Source organism: Canis aureus, chromosome 3 (genome assembly GCF_053574225.1).
Source record: "Canis aureus isolate CA01 chromosome 3, VMU_Caureus_v.1.0, whole genome shotgun sequence".
Classification (NCBI taxonomy): Eukaryota; Metazoa; Chordata; class Mammalia; order Carnivora; family Canidae; genus Canis; species Canis aureus.
The window spans coordinates 72,427,178-72,451,839 of NC_135613.1; the positions used below are offsets into that span (position 1 = coordinate 72,427,178).

Consider the following 24,662-nt stretch of genomic DNA (forward strand, 5'->3'; position numbering starts at 1 on the left):
TTTCAAAAGATACATGTCAGAACTACTCAGAAATCCCAAAGGTCTGCACAGGTCTTTTGCTTAGGTACAAGAAACCAGCAATCATGAATACCTTAAAGATAATCCCTTGTATTTGCCTAACCAGCCATTTAAATGCATTTTTCATATTATACCTTGTAAGGTGAGCTGAGCAGGGGTCCTTGTTTCACAGACATGAAAAGAGGCTCCAAGATGAGTGATTTCTTACCAAAGGTCACAGCCACTCAGATGAAGAGATGGGCTAACACCCCGATCCTCTAGCTGTCAACCCAGTGCTCTTCCCAAAACCGTGTCTGTGCAAAGTTCCCAGATGCTCCTACTGATATTCAAGCTAGATAACACAGAGTTCATATTTACTCTTCTTTCAGAAGGAAAACTAAATAACCCTGTGCCACATCAAAATGGAATGCTGTTAACTAATTCACTTCACTGTGCTCCTTGCTGGGGGGAAATCACCAGAAAAAAAGAGGAATCAGCATTTCCTGGTCACCTACTATAAGCCAATGGTTTATATAGATTCCCTCACTTAATTCTCACAATAAGCCTGAAAGACAAATATTGTGATCCCCATTTTGCAGATGGAGAACTTGATATTCTTAGAAAAGTAAAGTCATACCACTAATATGTGGCAGAGTCGTGGAGGATCCAGCCCAGATCCATTCAACTCCACAGTCCAGGTACAATTTCTAAAATAAGTAGCTGAGGGGCAGCCCACATGGCTCAGCAGTTTAGCGCTGCCTTCAGCCCAGGGCGTGATCTTGGAGACCCAGGATCGAGTCCCACATCGAGCTCCCTGCATGGAGCCTACTTCTCCCTCTGCCTGTGTCTCTGCCTCTCTGCCTCTCTCTCTCTCTCTCTCTCTCTCTCTCTCCCCCCCTGTCTCTGTGTCTTTCATGAATAAATAAATAAAATCTTTAAAAAATAATAAAATAAGTAGTTGAGGAAAGAGTTTGAAACTTCAAATTTTCAAAGGTATAAGAGAATGAAATGTTTAGAGCAACTCAAGACATTTCCAAAATCCAGTTTCTCCTCCATTTCTTGTCATTGAGCTCCATGGCCCCAGTACAAATAAATGCTGGGTAGGGCCCAATGAACACTCACTAAGTGGATGAATTAAACCAAGTCAACTCCTTTACTTTGAGGTATAATCCTATCTGACTAGAATCACTCACAGAAAAGTACTGATATCTATGGGAGATTTGATAGCAAATCTAATCCATGGCATTGATAAATTCCATGACATTTATAAAAAGAAAGTAAGGATCAGAGACCAATGAGGGTATTTCCAGTGACAAATGGGGATAGAGCAGTGGGGAGTGAAGAAAAAGAATTACTGGGGGGAGGGCAGCCTGGGTGGCTCAGCAGTTTAGTGCTGCCTTCAGCCCAGGGCATGATCCTGGGGTCCTGGGATCGAGTCCCACGTCAGGCTCCCTGCATGGAGCCTGCTTCTCCCTCCGCCTCTCTCATAAATAAATAAAGTCTTTAAAAAAAAAAAAAAAAAAAAGAATTACTGGGAGGAAAGGGGCGTTTGGTATCACTTCCTAGACCTACAAATATGGAGACCAGAAGATTCTCTCTGAAAAAAGGACTATGGAAACAACTAGAAACACAATCACAGGATAAGGCAGAAAATAATAAGAGTGAACAAGATTCTGATGAAAGAATACATATGGATAATAAACTTTTTATTCATAAAACATAACAATAATGTACTGAATTATTGTAACTGAGGCAACAGTAACTGAGGCAACAGTGACCACTAATCTATAGCCAGTTGTCATTTAGTTATACATTTTTTTTCTTATCAGAATCGTAGGATGATTAACATAAGCACAAAGCATAACACAGAAAGAACAAATCCTGTCTTGGAGCTAATTCTTCCATCCTTTGTGTATGAAAAAGGAACACATATAGAGAGTAAACTGGAGTTAAATGGTTATCCAGAAGTAAGATCCCTATTTACGCTAGGCAGGGTAGAAACCAAGATAAATAAGAACAGGGCTTGTCTCTGCTCAAACATGACAAACGAATGCCCTTTATCGAATCCACAAAAACTGAAAAATTTTTTAAATAGGGAGTTAAATTATTAGCCTAGGGAGAGGGTATAGAGTGGGCAAGTGGAGGATAATGCATTGCAAAATACCAATATTTAAAGCAAGAACAAAGATTTACTCCTCCAAAGTCCTATGTACTAAGTGCCCCTATATTTGGGTCCGGGCGGAGTAGTTATTGCAAGGCCCTCAAATAAGTCACTTCCTGACTTCAGTAACCCTAATGCCAAAATATAAGAGAAAATGGGATACTTGGTCTCTCATTTCCCATTCTTGCTACCTCTGAAGAAGTTCTGAATTCTTTTTCACACTATATTTTTCAAGATCAAAAACACACTAAAACAAACTATGCATTTCTCTAAAAGAAAAGTGCGGAGAAGAAAAAAAAGGCTTCCCCTACATATGGGAAATTTAAATTTATTTATTGTTAAAACTAACCTCCTAGAAGCTTCCATTTGGCACTGGAACGAAAGGCTTCCATCTGCTTTACCTCTTCCGGCCGCTCATCCACAAACTCAGCCACCTGTCAGAGTTACGACACTTATGTTGAAAAAATCCACAGGATCCAAGCAAGGAGCACTGTTGTTTCAAGAACCTGAAACTATGACCATTCCCATTCCTAATGTGTATAACACACACAAGTCCAAAACAGCCATGAAGAAACACACAGAAACATGTAGTGGTCCTCAGTTATGTTTGCCCCATGAGATGTTTATCTAATTGTCACCGGATAATTTAATTATAGATCTTTCTCTAACTAACCAATTTTCCTCCAAAGGTGAATTTCTTCATTACAAATCCTCTTTATCACCTGCCAGGTATACAACTACCACAGGTAAGCAAAAAGCTAAATTCCTTTTACCTTTTTACTTTTACATTCAGAGTAAAAATACATGAAGGTTCCCTGTCACACCTATCACTCATCGACGGCTTCAGGCTCCTCATGAAACCTTTGCTGTTATAGGTTATCATCACAATGATAGGTTTTCTTAAATCCAACCAAAAGAAATCACTAAGAAATACATAGAATCTACAAATCTTTAAGGGATAAAAACACGTTTCACATCACCCAAATTACCAAACAAATCTGGAATCTTCTTATACCTTTGATAAATGATCACTAACCCAGTCCCTCCCTGACAGGGAACCAATTTACTGGCAGTGAACTCATTATGTTACAAGACATTCCATTGTATTTGGGGGCAGTGCTAGAAAGTCTAACTCCAATTCCACCTGATCCCCTTTCCAAGTAACACACTTCCAAAGACAGCATAATAAATTCTAATAAATTCTAGTTACAGAGTACCAACCACGTGCCAGGCACTGTGTTTGGGCTTCACTTACATTATCTCACTTAATCCTCAAAAGAGCCCTCCAAAGAAAGTTTCCACACTAATAAAGAACAACCTGACTCAGAGAAATAAATTTCTCAGTGTCACAGCTAGCAAGTAGCAGAACTGAAATCCAAACCCAGGTTATAATTCACTTCTGTTTCTCTGTTCCCAAGAGCCCACCATGATTCCTTAGGTAACCTAGTTTTGAGATATCTCACTGGGTAAGGAAAGCACCGGCATGAATTCAAGCAAGATAAATTGAGATCTAAATCAACAGCTTTGCCACTTAATATTTGTGTAGCCTCCAGCAATTATTTTCTCTAAACCTCAATTTCCTCATTTGTAAAAGGAAAACTCAAAGGATTTCTATGAGGACTCAATGAGATAATTCATGTAAGCTAAACAGCTTGGTACATGGTAAATGCTCAATAAATTATACCCATTATTCTTGTACTGCCACTGCTATTGTGCTTGTCCTAATTATTTTGCCATGATTACTGGTGGTGGTGATGGTCTTGCAGTAACAAAAATAAACTCAATAATCAAGATCTGTTTTAACCATTGTAGAGAGCAATGGGGCTAAAGCCTCCCTTGTTCAGGTTCTGAGGCAATCATAAGAGCAAAAAACAATATTATAAAGGAAAATTAACAGACCTGACTATATAAAAACTAAATTTTTTAAATACTGAAAATTATAAATGAAAAAGAAAATAATAAAATATGCCTATGACAGGTAAAACAGGTAATATATTCTCATCATATAAATATCAAATAAATCAATTAAAAAGTTCAATTTCCTAAACAATGGAAAAAATGCCAAAACATTTATAAAATACAAATGTCCAATAAGCATATGAAAAAAATATTTATTTTTCAAAGAAACTGTATGCCACTGTTCACCTACCAAACTGACAATGTTTATTATTGTTTTTGTTGTAAATAATTCTCTAGTAACGATGAAGAAATGGGGAAAATGGCATTCTCAAACAACTCTAAGAAGAGTATAAATTGGTATCACCTTTTGGACAGTAAAATGGGAATACAGCTCAAAAGAACCATAATTTCTAACCTATTAATTCCACTTGATGGGAAGAAAGAAATTAACAGATTTCTAAAATGATTCTGTACAAGATGTTTTTCAAAGCACCATATTTTAAAATAGAAAACCACCCATATGTCCAGTAAAAGGACAGGTTACATTAATACATATAATGACCTACCACTGCAGCCATTAAAAGGCATGTCCTCAAAGAATATTTTAAAATCTTACTAAAGTAGTCACAACATATTATTAAATGAAAGAGCAGACTCCAGAGGCACCAAGGTGGCTCAGTGGTTGAGCATCTGCCTTCAGCTCAGGTCATGATCGCAGGGTCCTAGGACCAAGTCCCGCACTGGGCTCCCTAAGGGGAAGCCTGATTCTCCCTCTGCTAATGTCTCTACCTGTCTCTCTGTGGCTCCCATAAATAAATAAATAAAAATCTTTAAAAAAGGAAGGAAAGGAAGGGAAGGAAAGGAAGGAAGGGAAAGAAGGGAAGGAAAGGAAGGAAAGAAAAGAAAAGAAAGGAAGGAAGAAAGGAAGGAAGGAAGGAAGGAAGGAAGGAAGGAAGGAAGGAAAGAAAGAGCGAGCAAGCAGACTCCGAAACCATATGCTCAGTGTGATCTGGATTATATTTAAAAAATAAATAAAATACAAGTATGTATAATCTATGAATTAAAGACATATGCATCCAAATGTTAGCAGTTGTTACCTCTGAACAGTCACAGAATCAGTAATTACTATATTCTTTTCAAAATTTTAAACCTCCTTGTAATTTGCTAATATTTTACAAATATGTATTGCTTTTATAACAAAAAAAAAGAAAATGTTGTAAACATTAACTAGGTTAAGTGACTGGCTCTGGCTCAAATTAAGTTGGTCCCTTAAGATCATTATTTCCCTTCTTCTTTTTTTTTTAAGTAATCTCTATGTGGGGCTCAAACTCACAACCTGGAGATTAAGAGCTGCATGCTCCATTGACCTAGAAAGCCAAGCACCCCACTATTTCCCTTGTAATTATTATTCTTTTAAAAAATTTTATTTATTCATGATAGACACAGAGAGAGAGAGAGGCAGAGACACAGACAGAGGGAGAAGCAGGCTCCATACCAGGAGCCCAATGTGGGACTGATCCCGGGACTCCAGGATCGCGCCCTGGGCCAAAGGCAGGCACTAAACCGCTGAGCCACCCAGGGATCCCCTCCCTTGTAATTATTATTATCTTAAATAATGTACTATAGAATATGCCGGGGATTAACACTGAATATACTCATCTAGAATTCATTTTTACAATGTTTTAGTGTGATACAGCCCTTCAACAGCTCTCCTTTTCAGCTTCTCAGCGAAGTTTCCATGACAGTATCAATTAGAGAACGATTTGCCTATGCTTTCCCCCACTTGGTTCTTACTCATCCTTCAAAACTCAATTCAGGTATTTATATCCTTCATAGAGTTTCCTAGTGGAGGGCACGTGGGTGGCTCAGTCGGCTTGAGTCATGATCTCAGAGTCCTGGGATCAAGCCCCATGTCAGGCTCCCTGCTCAGTGGGAGTGTGCTCTTCCTCGGCCTCTGCCCACCCACCGAATTGCCCACCACCCTGCCACTTGTGTGTGTGCACGCTTTCTCTCAAATAAATCTTAAAAAAATTATAAAAGAATATCCCAGTGGGGAAAAAAAAAAAATGCTACTTCCCCTGTACTCTAAAAGCACTTGGTACACATGCAAAATGTCTCTTCACCATTTATCACATTGTTGAAATTATTTGAAATTCAGTCTCCCATCTAGGATATGGTCTCTAAAGTATAAACGCTGGGTTTTATTAATCTATATATCTACAGTACTTAGAAGCATACAGTTTCAAACTTGGTTGAATCCATAAATAAAAGGAACAAATAAAAATATTCCTGTAACTGAATCTGAACATTGTTTTTAAGGTACATTCCAATAAACTGAACCACAGCTAATTGTAAACATTACAATGAGAAGTCCTGCCTCTCTGTGATTAGTTCCCATTTCTAGGCTAATGAGGCCCTCCATGAACAAAGAAAACACGCGGTCTATAGGCATTATCAAAGTAAACTACTTTAGAACAGCTCTTGGAGGGCTCACAAGTTGAACTGGACATATGCCTTCTGCTCAGATCATGATCCTGGGGTCCTGAGATCAAGTTCTGTATCAGGCTCCTGAGTCCATCAGGCTCCTCAGAGAGAGCCTGCTTCTCTCTCTGCCTATCTCTCTGCCTCTCTCTCTGTGTCTCTCATGAATAAATAAAATCTTTTTTAAAAATTAATTAAATAAAACAGCTCTTTGAAAAGTGTCACCTCTTTTGGGCCCTAACATTCCCCCTTATAAATCCACCCTGTACTAAGAATCAAGATTGAGAGTCTTGCATTTCAAAGTCCTCACAACCTCAAAAGATACACACCACAGGCAAATCTCCATCATCATCTTCTTCCTCTTTTTCTGGTTTAGTGGTAGAGATAGATGTCCAGCTCACATCATCATCCACAATCCGCATTCTAAATATGAAAAATAAAAAGATCAAAAAGGGAAGAATCATTCTTGGGTGACAGCCCACAAACAGTTATCTATGGATTTAGTATAAGCTACAAGACTCTGCAAGGTCCAGTCTTTGCCTATACGGCCAACTTCACCTGTACCACTGCCTCCACAGTTCCCTACCTTGCTAATCATCTTTTGGTGCCTGGAATGAGCCAATACCTTACCACATCAGTTTTCACATATTCAGTTCCTTCCTTCGGCCTGGCCTACTCTTCTTTCTTTAATGGGAAACTCTTAAGAGTCTTAAGAGTCCTAGGATACATTTAACTTCCTTGAGCTTCTCCCCTTACTTCCCATGACTAAGAACCTCTATTATGCATCCTTGGAATACTTTCATTGCATTAATCACAAAGAAAATAAATCAGTTAGTTGTGTAATTAGCTGTTTAAAGCCAGGATCCCTGTTAAACTATAAGGCCCACTAGAATAGGGTCTATGCCTTCTCATTCACTGTGATATCCTGAACACCCTGAAGTAACTGGCATAAGAAGTAGGTGTTCAATACATGTTTGTTACACAGATAAACTATGCATGAGTCCAAGTAATTAACAATGACTACCATGATGTGAACAATTCTATCTGAACAGCCAGTTATCACTTTATACCTCTCTAATCACAACCATAGAGCGATAGTATTACTCTCCTTTTAAAGAGGCAGTAACAGGGACACCTGGGTGGCTTAGTGGTTGAGTGTCTCCCTTCCGCCCAGGCCATGATTCTGGAGTGCTGGGATCGAGTCCCACATCAGGCTCCCTGCATGGAGCCTGCTTCTCTCTGCTTCTTTCTCTACCTCTCTGTGTCTCTCATGAATAAATAAATAAAATCTTAAAAAAAAAAAAAATAGGGACGCCTGGGTGGCTCAGCGGTTGGGCATCTGCCTTCGGCTTAGGGCCTGATTCCAGGGTCCAGGGATCAAGTCCCACGTCAGGCTCCCTGCATGGAGCCTGCTTCTCCCTCTGCCTGGGTTTCTGCCTCTCTCTCTGTGTCTCTTGTGAATAAATAAAATAAATAATCAATCTTTTAAAAAATAAAGAAAGGAAGCTGCGGTAACAGTCTTGGAGAGACAGTATGTTGCCCAAGGCCGTAGAGCCCACAACGTGGCACAGCCAGGACTCAAACTCTGACTGGTATTACTCCAGAGGTCAAGCAAGCTATTTTCTCTACATGGCACTGTCTGTGTCCAAACAATCGACACAAGTCGGAAGGCAGGAAGACAGAGGGCAAGAACAGGCAAGAAGCAACCCACGAAAGGAAGTGGATTTGGGGGATCCCTGGGTGGCGCAGCGGTTTGGCGCCCGCCTTTGGCCCAGGGCGCGATCCTGGAGACCCGGGATCGAATCCCACGTTGGGCTCCCGGTGTATGGAGCCTGCTTCTCCCTCTGCCTGTGTCTCTGCCTCTCTCTCTCTCTCTCTCTCTCTCTCTCTCTCTCTCTGTGACTATCATAAATAAATAAAAATTTAAAAAAAAAAAAAGGAAGTGGATTTGGTCTCTGGAGCTGGGCGTATTGGTTCCCCAGGGCTGCCTGACAAAGTGCCGCCAACCAGGCGGCTTAAGGCAACAGAACTGTACTCTCTCAGGGTCCTGGGGGCTTGAAGTCTGAAATCAAGGTGTCTGCAAGGCAGTGCCCACTGGGAAGGCTGGGGGCGGGGGGGGGCGGATTCCTTGGCTGTTCCAACTGCTGGCAGCGGCAGGCGTACTCGCATACTCTGGCTACTAGTGGCAGCGTAAACCCAGCCCAAGGCCGGCCTCCATCTTCACACGGCGGGCTTTCCCCATCTCTGCGTCCAAATCCCCCCCTTCCTAAGGGGTCCCCGGGCACGCTGGATTTGGCGCCCGTCCTGACGTGCTGTGACCGCATCTTGATTAGCTACACCCGCGGCGGCACTACTTCCTTAGGAAGTCACGTCCTGGGGTCCTGCGCGGACCCGCCGGGAGAGCGGCACGGCGGCCCCGCTCCGCCGCGGAATCCTGGAGCCCCGGTCGGCGCCCGCCCGCGCCCCTCGGAGCGGCGCCCGCCCGCGCAGGACTCGGCCCCAGGTGCGCGCGGCGCCCGACTCCGCCGAGCCCCCGGCCGTGCCATCACAGGCTCCGGGCGACCCCGCCGTTCCTCTCGGCGCGACACTCACTCTCCACGGGAGAGGCCGGAAAGCCACCGGGGCGGGAACAGCCTGAGAAAGTTACCGGCGGCCGGAGGCGGCGAGCGCACGGCCGCGGGGCGCGCCGGCCGAGCGCGGAGCCGGGGAGCAGAGGGGCGGCCGGCCGCCGCAGGCCCCGCCCCGCCCCGCCAGCACCCACTCACCCCCTGCCGCCGGCCCCGCCAGGCTTCGGCCGCTTTTTGCGACGCTTGCGACCGGAGTCCGGGCCCCCGTCGACGCCGGCACCTGCCCCAGACAAGTAACGCTTCAGATACTCGGCCTTGGAGAGCGGCGGAGCTGCCGCCATGGCAGCGGCGGGGGCGGGGAGACGGCTCGGCGCTGGGGACAAATTTCCTGAACGCGAAGCGCACGGCGGGGGGCCCCCGGGGGGGCGGGGCCGGGGCCGGAAGTGGTGGAGAGCTGTGGGACCCGCCCCGGGCTGACCCCCGGCTGCGCTTGCTGGCTCTCCGCAGGTGCGCGCGCCTCCGATTGCACCTCCCCCTCCCCCTGCCCCTGCCCCTGCCGGCCCGACCGACAGGGGTTTGTCCACCTGTCTGCCCCTTCAACCTACGATGCAGCTGGCGGGAGGCTAAAACCACGACCCAAACAAGATCTCTGTCCCCAGCAGCTCCAGAAGCACCATAGCGTCGTCAAGACCTCGGGCTCTGGAGGGACGGTGTCCCTAAGCTGGAGTTCGGGCTCCGAAACTTCCAACTGTAGGTCCGGGGGCAACTTAATTAACGAACTGGGGAGTATAATGGCACCTAACTAAATGGCTTCGAGAAATGAGACACTTTTACTGCGTGAGATGCTTAGCACAGTGTCTGAAGCACAGTATGTATGTTGTTTGTATTAGTATGTTAGGTGGAGGTTAGACTGCTCTAAATAGTCTTCCACGAACCATTCAAGAGAGGTCAGGAATTCCAAACGTGATTACCATGAAAAAATATGGAGGTTTCTCTAACCTGTGACCTTCCCCACTTTTGATAGAATACGTAGCCCCCAACTATCTGTTGCCTGCAATCTTTCCTGTGAAAAGGACCTGGCTCTATTTTCAGCCAGATAGAGAAGCTGAATTCTAATTATCAAGTTGGGAGGGGCCGGGGGGAGGGGACATACTCCTTTTCTTCTTGTGAACATTATTTTACATAAATTACCTCATTTAACAAATCTCTCAAGTGGTTTTATTATGCTTGTTTCACAGATGAGAAAAACCAAAGCTTGGAGAGGTTAAGGAAGTTGTCCAACTTTATACAGCCAAAATGTGACCCTTGGGAGCAGAAGCTAGCCAAGTGAGGTACAAGAGGTAAATCCAAAGTTTGTGAAAATGTTAGATCAAGTATTTCCCTTATCTCAACATGTTAAATTTTTGTCACTGTTTGAAAGCCTATTAGTCAAGAAGGCTTGCTTGTTATACTTTATAAATGCTCTGCTCAGAATCCAGGATACATGCTCAAAAAAAAAATTTTATATAATATAGGTGTGGAAGTCCCAGCCCTGATGGATGAACTTTTAACCACAGTGTTGTCCTGACTGGTCCAGCTGAGGCCCAGGAAGGAAAGCAGACTGGGTCTCTGAGGGCTTGTGGGGATACCAGATTGATAGAGGGCTTCACTGGCTGGAGGTCCCCATGGGTCCCCCAGACACAACCCTGTGTTGGCTTCTAATCCACTTTGGTGGACCTCAAACTGAACTTTCAAAGCCCTGCCTCTACTACTTTGTGGTCAGCAGGCATTTGAAGACTTATCTTTCCATTCCATTGAACATTACCAGTACCTTCTCAGCCCCATCAACTCATCTCCTGCCCATTAGTCTTGAGTTCTACCACTACCCTTTCTAATCCACACCCACCTTTGGCCTGACAAGACCCAAGCTCAGATCCCAACCCCGTCTTCCTCATAGGGCAGTTAAGCAGGATCAAATGAATTTATGCCCAAAATCTGAGTTCTGCCCTCTGTTTATTAGCTGCATCTAATAAAGCAAATGCAGGAATTTTGGATTTGACCTCAAAAGTTCACTTTAAATTCCATGAACACAGGGCTCAGTTCAGTTCCGTGGTGTGCCTGGCACAAAGTAAGCAAATATCTACTGAAGGAATGAAATGTCAGCTCCCACCCCCAAGTTGGTGAAAATTTATTCAGGAGGTTGAATTCTACTAGCATGGTATCAAACGAGGACAGAGTGAATTCAGAGGCCAGTCCTGTTGAAAGGCCATCACTTTAATGAGAACTTCTCTTGCGCTGGGCTGCCTCCCCTCAGAAGACTCTTCCTGTTGAAAGCCAGTGTTTTTTTTCCCCCAAGCAACTCCCAAACTCCAGATGTAGCTGTCTTCCATCTTCAGAGTTCCAACTGTATACAGAAAGAATTATCTGGACGGAAGGTAAAGACTTGATGGGAAAAAAGTGATAATAACATGCCCTCATGGTTCATTTCTGGGTTTCTTCCCAGGCCAATTCAAAACCTCCAAAATACAGGAAAGGAAACCAACAGGTTTGCACTTCCATCACAAACCATTCAGAAAATTGCCCACATCTGACCAATTGACCAGGTGACCTCCATACATGGGCAAGGCCTGGTGGGGAGGACACCCCCAGCTTTTCTCGACAGTAATAAATAATCCTTCAGTCTGAGCAGCACTAGAGGCTGGCTTGTGAATTACCCAGCGCTACCGCTGTGGGGCTGGGCCTGTGTCATAGCCCTCTGTCTTCATGTCATTGAGCCCTAGCTCCTCGTTTTGGTCAAATGTGCGCTTATAATGCTCCACCTTCATCTGAGGATCATCTTCAGGTGCATACACATTCTGCAAGGCCAAAGACAGACAATCAGTACCTATGCCACCCAGCTATCTGCCCTCCCCCTCCCCCGCCCCCACCCCCAGGTGACTTCCAATTCCCACTTTCCCTAAAACTTAACTTAGTTTTTTATTCTAAAGGCTGCCAACTCCCTATGGCTAGACTCAACTAGCAAGCAGCAACAGAAACCAGGAGAATCCCAGGAATGGGAACATCCAGCCCTTGGCAGAATTAGGGAACAGTCTGCCTAAAACACTTTCTACCTGGGGGCATCTGCGTGGCTCAGTCAGTTAAGCACTGGCCTTTGGCCCAGGTCATCATCCCAAGATCCTGGGATCGAGCCCATCAGACTCCCTGCTCATCGGGAAACTTGTTTCTCCCTCTCTTCCCAGCTTGCACTGTCACTCAAATAAATAAACAAAATCTTAAAAAAGACCTTTCTATCTGCACCTTCTTAAAGAATATAGCAATAGTCTTAATAGTAAAGAGACTTTGCCTGACCAATCATAAATGCTCAATAAATGTTAAAGTTATTATAAATCACCAGAATATCTCCCCAGTCAGCTGAAAGCCTCTCAGGTTTCCTATTTCAGCCTCTGGACAAGGTACCGTTTCTCCTCAGTCTACAATTAGATTTGCAAAATGACAACTCCATTGCTAAGGGCAAGAGCTGGACTAGAGAAGAAGAGTCTAGGAGTATCTTTTATTCCCCCTCTACACACACTTATAATCTCTCCCACTTCCCCCCCACTTCCTTATGTTTCAAATTCTAAGAGATTCCTTGATAAAGAGCAGTTCATTCAGAATCAAGTCAGTTTCCAGAGAAATAATGCATATTCAAAGAAGGTCAGAAAATATATCTCCATGCGCTAGCAAGGAAGGTCTACCGTACCTGAAGGTAGCTGTTTCCTGCTGGATCATTCATAATAAAGTGGGCTTTCATGTTACCTTGAAGAATCTAAAGGAGGGAGAATACAGCACATGAATTTTACATGGCTCCTGGGAGGAAGAGTCTGTGTCTGCCAGACAGGAACCAACCCAATTTACACCGCAGAATCCCCAGAAGTTTTACAAACTGCTGAAATGAGGCATCTCTCAAAGTGGAGTGGAGAATACCTAAAATAAGGATTGTATGAAAGCTACTTAAGAAGCAACTGACATCCCCATTTCTTCTCCCATTCACACAGGCCAACAGCTGCCCTCCCCCCCATCCTGGCAAAAAACTGCAGGATTCTGTAGAGAAGTTCCCACCACTGCAGGCAAGGCCCTGGGGAGACTGGGGGTGGCAGGGTGCAGGCAGCAAGGACAGGAGGTTAAGTGAGCATGTTGTTATTGGAAACAGACATACACTCCCAGTTCCTCTTCCCACACTCAGCAATCAGGATACTGGCAGCCAAGTCATCCTCCTCGGGCCAGGAAACAGAACACCCGCTGATGGGAATCTGAGGAGCCCAAGAGGAAAAACCTAACGACTCTGGCACTGGGGTTACCTCCACAAAATGCCTAAGCTAAATCCCCCTACAATGAGTCCTATGTGAAGAAGATTCAGCTCCATTCCAATGTTTCAGTCCTCTCTCTTTTTTTTTTTTTAAGATTTTATTTATTTATTCATGACAGACACAGAGAGAGAGAGAGAGAGAGAGAGGCAGAGACACAGGCAGAGGGAGAAGCAGGCTCCATGCAGGGAGCCTGACCTGGGACTCAATCCTGCGTCTCCAGGATCACACCCTGGGCTGAAGGCGGCGCTAAACCACTGAGCCACCCGGGCTGCCCTCAGTCCTCTATTTTTAAACTGATAATCCATGACTATCAGACGCGTGAGCAAAGCCCCAACCTTGAAAGAAAGAACGTGAAATGGAAAAACAAAAACAAACAAAAAAACCCTGAACAAACAAAAAACAACTTAAATGGAAATGGAAACTATGCAGGGAAAATAAACCATCAAAAAAAGAAAAGTCAACATTAACATTCTCAAGAGAAAAAAAAACTACCACATCCTTAAAACAACAGGATGCTATTTGGAAAAGGGAGAAGGGAGAGTACTCAAAGACCAAAAGAAAGCTCTTGGAAAAAAAGTCGGTGGAAATGAAAAACCCAACTGAAACTACTAGAGAAGAAGCTCTAACAACATAAGGGAGAAAAACAAGAAAGAAGAGGACACAGCATATGAGAAACCTAGGGAATCCCCAACATGTTGGTTAGATCTTTAGAAGGTGACAGGACATAGTATGTGGCCTCTTGCCCACTGGTACCCCAGGACCACAAGTACTGAAGGGCCAGAATCATCTCACCTGGTCTAACTTCTGGCTGAACTCCTGCAGTTTCTCCATCTGGCCAGGATTGGAACTGTCACCCAGTGTGAAAGGGTTCTTGGTCACCTGTAATAAATGGCATCCGAACTGCTCGAATCCTGGCTGTTTCTTAGGTTTGACCGTAAAGCTGGTGGGCAACGGCAAGAGGGTGCCCAGCCCAGCCAGGGAAGCTTGGTCTCCACACCACCTTTCTGATCTAAGCAACCACTGCTAAGAGCACAGAGGTTAATCTGCCAAGATGACAACTGGCAATATGAAACAAATACTATAAAAATGTCCTTCCAGCATGAACTCTAGTTCTAATTTGAAGAAGAAATGCAAAGTAAAGTGTAATTTACAAAGACAAAATGCTTGACAACTGGGAACCAATTAAGTAAAATGTTTCAAGACAATAAATATATGGGCTAAGTCAACACACAAATATTTATGTTGGGGAGTTTCAGGTGCTGTAAGGACCCTCTTCCCCTCATTTTACAGTGAAATAAGTGACTTACCCAAAACCACAAAGTATCTACATTGTCCCAAAAGTAGGACTGGGAGTTTCCATTCAGAACCTCCCATAAACTTATCTTCACAATCCAAAATACTATTTAAATCTCTCAAACCAGCTTTAAGGCAAAGAAACCCCCAGTTAACAGCTCCAAAAACCAGGATGCGTGAAGCCTTCTAGCCCCTTCACCTCAGCCACAGTGCTGAAGCAGCCATGCACTACAGTCAGGTGACTCACCAGTTCCTGGATGTCTTTCAGTAGCCCCTCTAGTGTGGTGAACTTGCCCCCAAGGACAGCCATTCCCAGTTCAAATTCCAGCTCTGGGATTTCCACACTACACGTCTCAGACTAGGAGATGAGAAATCAAATTAGGCTTTAGATCAGGAGCCTCTTTGAGAAAGCTAACCAGAGTTCTCCTGCCAAATACCACTGATGAGAGTTTGGGGAGTCACCTGCCCCAATCTTCTCTGACTCTCCACTTAAAGCTAGGCTCATTCATTTCTATGTGAACCACAGAAATGGAACCAATCTAATAAAAGGACTTTCTGAGTCATGGCTCCAAGCTGCCAGGTATCCTGTCATTAGAGGCCAGAGACAAGGGCCCTTACAGACACTGGGGGCAAAAAGCTGCCAAGTCATCAGAGAGTTTATGGGTCACTGTCTGAATCTGTACCTCCTACTGTGGATTAACTCCACTGAGGGATCCTGAAACCCAGGGTAGTAAGGAGGTACCCCACAATGTTAGGACATAATTTTAAAAGACGATTTCCCCTAGATAGAGCCAGCCTACATGAGGAAGACAGACACTCTCCCAAGCAGGGGATACCTTGAGCACATCTCTGGTCAGATCTGAGAGATCTGTGATATGGAAGCTGATCCGGGTGCCCAAGGGCTCTATTGCTCCTCCAGACTTCACCTGCACAGACGAGAGTAGTCAGGGAACAACAGGAGAGAAGATTCTGAACCTCATTTAGTGCCAGGGAGGCCTCAGAGGAGATGGGCTTAGACCTCCAATCAGGCCCCCTAACAGCTACCAAGGACAGAACCTTCTAAACCAACAGTGGCAGCAGTCGCCCAAACCAGAAACACCAAGAGATGGCCAAGAGCCTGCCAAAACTTACCTCAAATTGCCAACAAATTCTGAATTTACCTTTTTTTAAAAAAAATGGACTCTGGGGGTTGAAAGGGACTTTCAACTGCATCCAACATGTGGATGCACCTTATAATATTCTGGGTTCAGAACCAAAACAGCTTATGCTTGAATACACTTGGGGAAAGGTAATTTACAATCCTTCAAGGTACCTCGTTCTATTTCCAGAAAGATCTGGAAAGTTTTTTTATTAATGAGTCAAAATTTGCATCACTGCACTTCCCACTCTCTGAGAGGTGGATGAAAGAATCTCTTCCCCCCCCACCCCAAAAGAGACAGAGAGAGAGAGAAAGAGAGAGAGAATGCCTCCCTCTTCCATATAATCACTTTCATGTCTAAATGAATTATGGTATCTCTAATTTTACTTCGCTAATTCCCAGTCCCTTCAAGGGCACCTCACCCTACATCCAAGAGAAAGACCCAGCTTCCTCCCACCTCATCCCTGGGTAGGTAGGCTTAGGAAAGATCAAAGTTAAACAGGAGTTACCCTCACCTTAACAGTCTTCTTCCCAAACAATGGAGCCCACCCACCTCATTGGTTCGATGGCCGCAGTTCTCACAGTTGGTAGCCATGATGATAACCTCCTTAAAGTGTGGGATTTCTGGAAGATGGAGGTAAGGAAATTTGCTTCCTGGAGAGCATGACCACCTCTGGAGAAGAACAAATCTGAACCCTAAACCCACAGTTGCTAGGCCTAGGACTACAGGAAAGAGAGCACAAGAAGTAGCCTAACTCAGTCCTCCAGAAGAGGGCAAAGTTGCAACCCATGGCAATCTTGGTCCACAAATATCTGAAGATATGAGTCGAGCCAAACACAGGACCCTAGAAATCAGAGTCTGATTCTCTCTTTGAACCCAAAAGTTAAGGGGCACATTCCTTATCACTTGAATTAAAACAGGCACTTTCCCTGAAGGGAGCACTGCCCAGCCTGCCTCTCATCTCCTGCCTGGGTCAAGTGAAGAGCAATGCAATTGCCTGACGAAAGATACGAACTAGCTTCATGTTGGTTTGAGCCGGAGCGTTGCATTCTGGACAGTTTGTGTTGAATTGCAGCACCTGGAACACAACATGGGGATGTAGGGTGAGCCCTGCTCGGGCTCCAGATGTTCAATCCAGTCAGCACACTGGCGGTTGCCCATACTGGCTGTGAGAAGAGAGACTGAGTGGCATCAGTCTCCGCCCACGGTTCTGCTCCTTCCTCCACAGCAGCCAATGGGACTCACTTCATTTCTGAGATCCTCCTCCTCTGGCTTCTCTTCTGGTGCTGCCTCGGCCTAGCACAGCAGAAATATAAATCACACGTTGGCACATACACCTCAGCCTCCCCTAGAGCCTGCCTTGGAGTGAGAGAAAGAGACTCTGGTTGGCTTCTATCAGCTGCCACTTCATGGGTTTAACAGAGACATTAGGAAGCAAAGCCCCAATCCAGAAGAACAGAGCTTAAGACTGGATCACAGCCACTGCCAGCTTTTATTATAAGCTTTATCCTGTCTTGACAGGAGCTGGAGATGAGATGCACAGACATGCGGAGATAGGGTACATAAGGCAGCAACAACAAAATAAGATTCCGCTGGGTCCAAGCAATCCAGAAAGCAAGCTAATACCAGAGCATTCTTCTGGCTTTTTCAGTCTTACCTGAAGCCCGAGCATCTCTTCCTGCTGTAGAGTCCGATTATAGTGCGTGATGATCAGGGCAAGATCTTTCTGGGGAGCGTGGGGGTTTTCCACAAAGCTGTTCCCTGAAGGATCATCAATGATCTGACAGATGGGTGAAGAAGGAGTAATTACAACAAGAAATCACATATGCTCCTCTGCCTACCATCAGACCTCTTGGTCACCACAGTGTTAAAATCTCAGACAGTGTTAAGGGTCTCTCCTTCCCTAAATCTAGGGCACCTAGAGTTCCTCAATACTCACCAGAGTGAAAGGAGAGGCCACTTGCTTTAGCTCTTTCAGTTTGACAATGAACTCATCAATTCTTTCAGCTACGGGCTCTTCATTTGCCTGACAGGAATAAATGGTAAACAGACAGTCATGCAGCTCGGCTCCCCAGCCCTGGTGACAGACCTTATGCCCCCACTGCTGGTCATGCCTACGTCACTGCCATCAGGAAGTACTTGTACCTGTCTCGGTACAAGGAGGAACAGAGAAACTCAGACTTCACAATAAGTGAAGCAAATAAGTTTGAAGTTCACATGTGGAGCCAAATGAGCTTCATTTTCTCACTCATTCAACCATTTAGGCCAGACTCCCATGCCAGGTTAGAGATACAACAGTAAATAAACCAGAGTCCTCTTATGGGGCTCCCCAGCCAATTAAGAAGACAAATGACTACCTATGCAATTATATTATTTGTGTCATGATAGATGTACGGTACAGTGGAACACGCAGTAAGTACAGATAAATTCAAGGGCATCAGGAAAGGCTCTTCAGAAGTAATGCTCTACTGCCTGCCTGAGAGGAGGTCTCAATATACACTGGGGAAAGGGAGTGGAGAATATGGGAGACAGAACACGGACAACAGCCTAGCAGGGACAGCAACACCATGTGTGTCCCCCCAAAGTTCTCCAACATTCAGCCGGAGATGGTTCAGCTGCACGGGAAGCGGAATCCCCTATTGAGACACATATTGGTCATCACCGCCATGAGCTGCAGCAATCAGAAAACCCCAGCTCACCCTTCGTGCGGGCTGATCCTGCTCCAGGCCGGAGATGGCACGGCTGATCAATCCTTCAACAGTGGTCAGAGCTGGCGAATGAGAACACGTGACACGTGAGTCCTGACTATGCTGTCAAGTGCCTGTATGACTGAGCAATTCACATGAACTGTGTGGGCCTTGACTGCAACTGTAAAATGCGGAGGCCTGGAACAAGGTCCTATTGACCTCTAGTAACGGTGACACTAAGGCTCTCTAAGAAGCACATTACAGCCTTACTATCATAATCTGCTGTCTCCGGCTGTTTTATTCTAGCTTTCTGTTTACGTTGAACCAACGAGGATCGCAGTGGCAAGGCGGCCAAGCCCACACCGTAGCCACCAGACCTGGCACACGGGCTTTTACAAGGAAGGAAGGGAACAGCGGGGCACGAACAACCCAAATACCCTGACCCTATACCGACCTCCCTTCTGACTGAAGGCAGGAATTTCAAAATCCAGCTCCGGGATCCTTGTGGTGGCAGAGTCCGTTTTCACCACTTGTCTGTTCATGTCCTGGGCAGAAAGATAGACTTTCAGTGCAGAGGGGTCTGGACAGCTGTCAGGAGACGTCGTCTCAGACCCAGAGCGCAGCCCGCAGCTCCATCCGCTCTCCAGCGGCCCCGACGAGCGCACGTGGGAAGCCCGCCGCCCACACGGTGACAGTGCTATTCCTCACAGCTACGCTCATCCCATTCCCTCTGACGAATGCCCTAATTACCAAGCACTTTCACCAGCCCGATCTCCCCCGAGCATCTGACAGCACCGACACCACTTTACAGAGGGGGAAACCGCGGCCCGGGCACGTGAGGTGTTTATTCCGGGCCGCCGGAGCTCCGGCCCCAGTGCCCAGGCCCTCCCCAGGCCGCAGGCTGCTCGGGGCTCCCCTCACCTCCTGGGCCCCGACGGTCAAAGTGTAGCGCACTCCCTGGTCCTGGATCCTGCCTGCCGACTGGATCTCCGTGTTGTTCCAGCCGCAGTGCTCACAGGAGAAGGAGCTCACGATCACCTCTCTGAAGAAGGGGATCTTGGTGAGCAGGAGGCGCGTCATGCCCTGCGGAAGCCGAAAGCTGCTGCAGAGAAACCGGGAGCCCCAGGGCCCCGACCACTGACCCCACGGACCGCCGGGCGTGCCCGCCTCCGGGTCCCCTCCCCCTTACGTTGCGGTAACAGTTCATGCAAAGCGACTCGATCTCGGTGGGCTGCTGCTCCTCGTCCTCGGCGCTGATAGGCCGGAACAAGCGCTCGGGGGCCGGAGCCCGCGCCGGGGCGGCCGAGGGGGCGGCAGTAGCCGCCGGGCGCCCCGGCTCCACGGCCCCGCTCGCCGCCATGGCCGCCACGCGCAGAGCCGACCTCCGCTTCCGGCTTCCGCTCCCCTCGCGGCCCCACCCCTTCCTCAGGCACTTCCGCCAGCTGCAGCCCCGCCCCGCCCCGCCCCTCCTTAAAGAGGCCGCAGGCTCTGGGCCCTCCGGGCCGGGCGCTCATTGCTGGGATTCTACGGTCCAGACCTCCAAAGGCAGCGGATTCAGGCTTTGCCTCCACCGCAGTTCAGGCGTTGCTTCCCCCGGGACGTCCTCTGAGACCCAGGGCACTGTTTCGCTCCTTTGCTATAGCTCCATCGTGCACGACTCTAACCATTGGTCCACGAACCTGACTGCAGAGACTTGCCGGCAAGGCGCTCGGCTTGTCCCTCTGTACTCATGAGGACGTGCTGTCCGACTCGGGCTCTGGCCCCGACTACTGTTGGACCAGACGTTGCTTGGGCTCTAGAACCCACCCCCCCCACCCCCGCCAAGTCCCTCAAGCAGTCTAGCCCTTCCTGTTCTCACTCCTTATTTCTGTCCTCAGAAACACCTGCCCAAATTCCAGCCTCAAACACACCGTCCGCATTTTTACTCCCACCCCCTCATCCCCAGCACATCAAACCCCGGCTGACTCATCCCGCCTCGTTTCCCAACTAACAACAACAAAAACACCTCTTTTTTTGGTAAACTTTCCTTTCCAGTACCTCTTCTCCTTGGGCACCCCTCACCCGGTTTGTTGCTAAACGTAGGTGTCAGGGAAGAGGTCCAGCCTGTAGGCATGATTAGGCCAGATTCATATGGGGTGCTGAGAACCCTGTGCAAGGCAGGCTTCCAGGGGAGGGAAGGCTGCTGGACAGCACCTTCCAAAGGTGCTGGACAGGATGTGTTTACCCTTTCCTCTTCCTCCCACTTCACTCATCCCTGATTTCAGAGTTTCTCGAGGGATCTAGGAGGACTTTTGTTGCCACCAAGTGAATCTGTATATGGGGAACGGGGAGTATAAGATTTGGAGTTCTCAAGAAGAGGGTCAGTCATGAGGAGGCCATTCAAAATCTGGAACCTGCCCTTCATGCTTGCTGTCCTGTGGTAAGGCTGGTGAGCCATGCAGGTGCAGACGGAAGATCTCTAAGCCAGGCCCACACCCAGGCATGACAGACAGCTGTGATCTAAGGCAGAGCCTAGCCAGAGCCTGGGTCCTGGGAGAGGGTCCATGAGACAGGGCATTGAGGAATTGGAATGAGTGATGGATGTGCTTTGGGGGTAGTGGTGAGGCCACTACTTTCAGACATGGCTCAAATAAGAGTCACACCAGGCAAATAAGCTTCCACCATATGCCTCTATTTCATGAGTCAGAAGTCTAGGCTTCAGCCTGGGAGTCAGAAGTGAGAGGCCCCAAATGGAGAGGACACACATCATGCTTCCCCAAGGGTTTCAGAAGCCGCACAGTTTGGAGGGCTGGGTCAGCTGTTTAGATGTAGAGCTATGTAAGGAAATGTAGGCTCTGCTCCCTCCCAGTGCAACCCCCACCATTTGTTCCCCTGGCATCAGAGCCAGCAGCGATATATATACACACTTTCATGTGCTCTCGTCATATTTTCCTCCCTTCTCCCTCCTCTTCCCCCAAAAGAAGCTGTCATGGCAGCCCTGGGGAGAAAAGAGCTCCTCTCCGTAGACCAGCTGTAGCAATGGCCACCAGGCGGCCAGAAGTGATCAGAGTCAAGCCCTGGGAAGAAGAGGCACAGGCTTCCAGCACCATGGCAACAGGCCTGCACGTAATTACCTGCATATAGAGTGCCTCTCTCCCTCCCCACTCCCACCATCCCGGATTGGAGCAACTCATGAGGATTCCCAAATGAACACGGGAAGCTGGGTTTGCAAAGCCTGATGAGTGTAATGCATCCAGATGGGGGAAACGCAAGAGGCTGGATATGCCAGGGACAACAGTCCCTTTGGCGGCCTCGCCTATCCTGTGCAGGGCCCTCCACCCTCTGCCCGACAGGCCACTGTCAAGGACAGAGCCAGCCAGAGGCTCAGATCCTGGGCTCAGACAAGGAGCAGGGCAGTGAGCCTGGACAAGTAGACCCTCAGGGCTCCTCTAGATGACTGAGACCAAGGTCATGAAGGCTGTAGTTTATGTCCTCCCATAGGTCTTGGAGACGGGCCTGCAGCTTGCTCCGGGCCTCGCTGCTGTCAGCTTGAAGAAACTCTGGGGCGAAGGCACTGTGACCTGGCGGGGGCGGGGCCAGCTGCAACTGGACCTCCTGGGTCTCCTGGTCGATGGCACGGGTGAAGTCGGCGATCTGCAGGAAGGTGTCGTGGCGGAAGGCCTGGAGTCGCTGGTGCACCTCCTGGGACAGCATCTGGGGGTCGGGGTCCGCCCCCTCATCCGCGCCGTCAGCACCGGCGCCCGCAAAAGCGCTGAGCTCTTCCCGCAGCTGGTCCAGGTTCTGCTGGATGCGCGCGTGCAGAGCCTCGGCCTTGAGCGTGAGCTTGCGCGACAGCATCTGCACGCAGCGGCTGAGGCGCGCGGGGCTGGCGGCGGCGTGCGGGGCCACGCTGCGGTGCAGCTCCTGCACGTGGCGCCCGATGCCGGTCACCAGGCGCTGGGCGTAGGGGCGGAAGAGCGCCTTGACACGGCCGGTGTGATGCACCACGCGGTCCTGCAGCTCCCGCAGCAGCTCCCGCGCCTCGTCCACGCCGCCCAGCACCTGGGCCTTGGTGCCCTCTCCGACCACGCGCAGCTGTTCCTGCAGCTCCTGAACGCGCAGCGCCACCTGCTCCATCAGCTCCGCGGTGTAGGGCTTCAGCTGCCGCCGCAGGCCCTCCAGATTCCAGCCCACTTGCTCGTGCACCTCGCCCATGTAGGGCTCCAGGCGCGCCCTCACCTCCGCCAGCTCCTCTTGCAGCTGCTGCCGCGTGCCCACCGGGTCGGGTGGGAGCCCTAGAGGCTCCCTCCCCTGCCCACTGAGAGGGCTCAGCTTTTCCAGGAACTTGTCCATTTTGCTGAGGTCTTGCTCAAGGCTGTCCTTCAGGCTCCTGAGGTAGGGGACAGACATCCAGACCATCATGCTGCTAGCCCCATCATGGCCTTTCCCCCGGAGACATCACTGTCTGATCATTTGGGAAAACCAAGGCTGCAGGGTGGTGGCCCCAGAGCCAGGGCTCCAGTCCTAGCTGCGGTCCCACCACACACCCCTCACAGAAGTACAGACACATGGCACATGCAAATCCAGACCAACACTGCCCAAGGAAACAGATGCATCTGGACTTTCACACAATCCTTTCATTCTGGGGGCCGTGGCAGGGGTCCGCTGCCCGGCTCCAGGTCCCACCCCTGGGGAGGGGCAGCAGCTATAGTGAGATCAAGGCAGAGATGGGGGGCGCTGCTGTGAGCAAAGTGGGGGGCTGCACAGCCCAGGAAGGCCAGGATGAGGCAAAACTAGTACAACTCCATTCCTCTGTCCCAATGAGGACTTAATAAGTTGAGGAACCAGAAGCAGCACACCATCCCACTGCCCGGCTGTCAACTCCATGCGCCCACACCCCTTGTCCTAGCCACTCACGTGGGTTCCCATGCCAGCTTCTGCTGCTGGACCTGCTCCAGCTTCCCTTTGTCTCGGCTGCTCTGGCTGAAGTAGTCCCAGAAGCCTTTCTGGGTCTGGACAGTTGCAAACACTGTAGAGACGGAGGGGGTGGTTGGAGACTGTGTCCCCACCCACCCCCCCAGGGTGGATGGCCCCTGGGCCGGCCCCCACCAACACCTGCACATTTAAGTCAGGGTTGGAGCCTCACCTGAGAGCAGAGTCAGAGCCCAGGCCAGAACTGCAACCATGCTTGCTGTCGTCTACTCAGAAAGAAGACGGACCGAGGCCTGGGTGAAGAAGCAAAAGAAGGGCATCTCCCAAGTTTACCCCAGAGCCAACCTGCCCAGAATCTGTTCACCCTTCCCGGAGATATGGGGAGCACATTGCTATTGGGGCTGATGAGGACTGATCGAGGTGAGCATGGCTGGGAGGGAAAGGGTGTCTTGGCAAGAGGAGGGCTTCATTTTCACCTGGATCACACAGTGTGGAGCTCAAACTGCTTTGTAAAGTTCCCCCACCACCACCCTCCCCAGACCCCATGAGCAGCTCCTTCAGCCACTTCGGCCACCACTCCCTTGCTTACCTACCTTCCTGCCTCCCACTCAGCAGCTGGGAAGCTTGAGTGTCCCAAGGGAGTAAGAAGCAACTCTGGCCAAAGGGCTCCAGGATGTCCTTAGCACCCACCCCCAGCTCTCTGAGGAGACTCCGGCAATCCCCTCCCTGAGGACTCAACCTGCATCCCTCCACCCAGCACCTGCTCACCTCCTCAATTCTGGGCACAGAGAGCAGACATTCGCCTTTATACTCCAGGGGCCTGGGCCTCTGACAACAATTGCCCTGAGTAAATACCACGTGGAGGTTCAAAGAAGGATGACCTCAGCTGCCTCCCAGGGCTCACCTCCTGCCCTTCCCTGGCATCCAGAGGGTTAATGAGTGCCCTAGTATCAGGGGGCTGCTCCAGCAAAAAAGTTCTTCCTGGAAAGATTAACAAGGAGTAAGGCTGAACTCCTCACCCAGTTCCCCCCAAGCCCCATGACCTTCACCCTTCCCATTGACCAGCTGGCTGGCCCACCAACAGAGGAAAGCCTGTCTGCTGAGGGCGCTGCTCTTACTCAACTGCCCAGAGGCACTGAGCCCTAGCCAGACAGGGACAGTGTCCAGGGGCCAGCCTGAACCTGGGCAGCTCATGACAGCTT

General features: G+C 48.4%; 3 protein-coding genes and 1 long non-coding RNA gene across 9 annotated transcripts in view; 1 reads left to right on the forward strand and 3 right to left on the reverse strand.

The window, feature by feature from the left end:
• The window catches only part of BUD13 (BUD13 spliceosome associated protein), a 101,117-nt gene extending 91,628 nt beyond the window's left edge, over positions 1-9,489 (reverse strand). For 2 of the 4 annotated variants that reach the window (XR_013376901.1, XM_077893634.1), the window contains exons 1-3: positions 9,304-9,489; positions 6,868-6,961; positions 2,508-2,592 (exon numbers count right to left, since the gene is read on the reverse strand). Coding sequence is in view for 3 of the 4 variants with exons in the window: in XM_077893634.1 (XP_077749760.1) it covers positions 2,508-2,592; positions 6,868-6,961; positions 9,304-9,446 (322 nt within the window). In the remaining variant the exon portion in view is untranslated. The remainder of the gene's footprint in view (positions 1-2,507; positions 2,593-6,867; positions 6,962-9,303) is intronic. The other 2 variants (XM_077893633.1, XM_077893635.1) reach the window with 2 other exon arrangements.
• A 129-nt stretch (positions 9,490-9,618) lies between these two features.
• LOC144311312 (uncharacterized) lies at positions 9,619-12,366 on the forward strand. The gene is made up of 4 exons (XR_013376903.1): positions 9,619-9,855; positions 10,344-10,445; positions 11,441-11,519; positions 12,072-12,366. It is a non-coding gene; the product is annotated as an uncharacterized LOC144311312 (long non-coding RNA).
• ZPR1 (ZPR1 zinc finger) lies at positions 11,081-19,928 on the reverse strand. Of its 2 annotated transcripts, XR_013376902.1 has the most exons (15): positions 19,739-19,928; positions 19,471-19,632; positions 19,004-19,094; positions 18,562-18,632; positions 17,802-17,888; positions 17,520-17,642; positions 17,108-17,158; positions 16,874-16,940; positions 16,415-16,485; positions 15,560-15,649; positions 14,971-15,081; positions 14,223-14,309; positions 13,280-13,373; positions 12,824-12,889; positions 11,788-11,939 (listed from the first exon to the last, which is right to left on the reverse strand). XR_013376902.1 is itself a non-coding variant. In XM_077893636.1 (14 exons), exons 1-14 carry the CDS (start codon positions 19,907-19,909, stop codon positions 11,805-11,807), a joined length of 1,383 nt encoding a protein of 460 aa, XP_077749762.1. In that variant the 5' UTR covers positions 19,910-19,924; the 3' UTR covers positions 11,081-11,804. The 2 variants fall into 2 exon arrangements, 1 of the variants encoding a protein (XP_077749762.1); XM_077893636.1 differs by lacking the exon at positions 13,280-13,373 and having other exon boundaries at positions 11,081-11,939; positions 19,739-19,924.
• A 1,271-nt stretch (positions 19,929-21,199) lies between these two features.
• On the reverse strand, positions 21,200-24,255 carry APOA5 (apolipoprotein A5). 2 transcript variants are annotated; one of them, XM_077893638.1, is made up of 4 exons: positions 24,054-24,255; positions 23,675-23,753; positions 23,446-23,557; positions 21,200-22,918 (listed from the first exon to the last, which is right to left on the reverse strand). In XM_077893638.1, exons 2-4 carry the CDS (start codon positions 23,712-23,714, stop codon positions 21,967-21,969), a joined length of 1,104 nt encoding a protein of 367 aa, XP_077749764.1. In that variant the 5' UTR covers positions 23,715-23,753; positions 24,054-24,255; the 3' UTR covers positions 21,200-21,966. The 2 variants fall into 2 exon arrangements, with proteins under 2 accessions (XP_077749764.1, XP_077749765.1); XM_077893639.1 differs by having other exon boundaries at positions 24,050-24,255.
• Between the last annotated feature and the right edge of the window lie 407 nt (positions 24,256-24,662).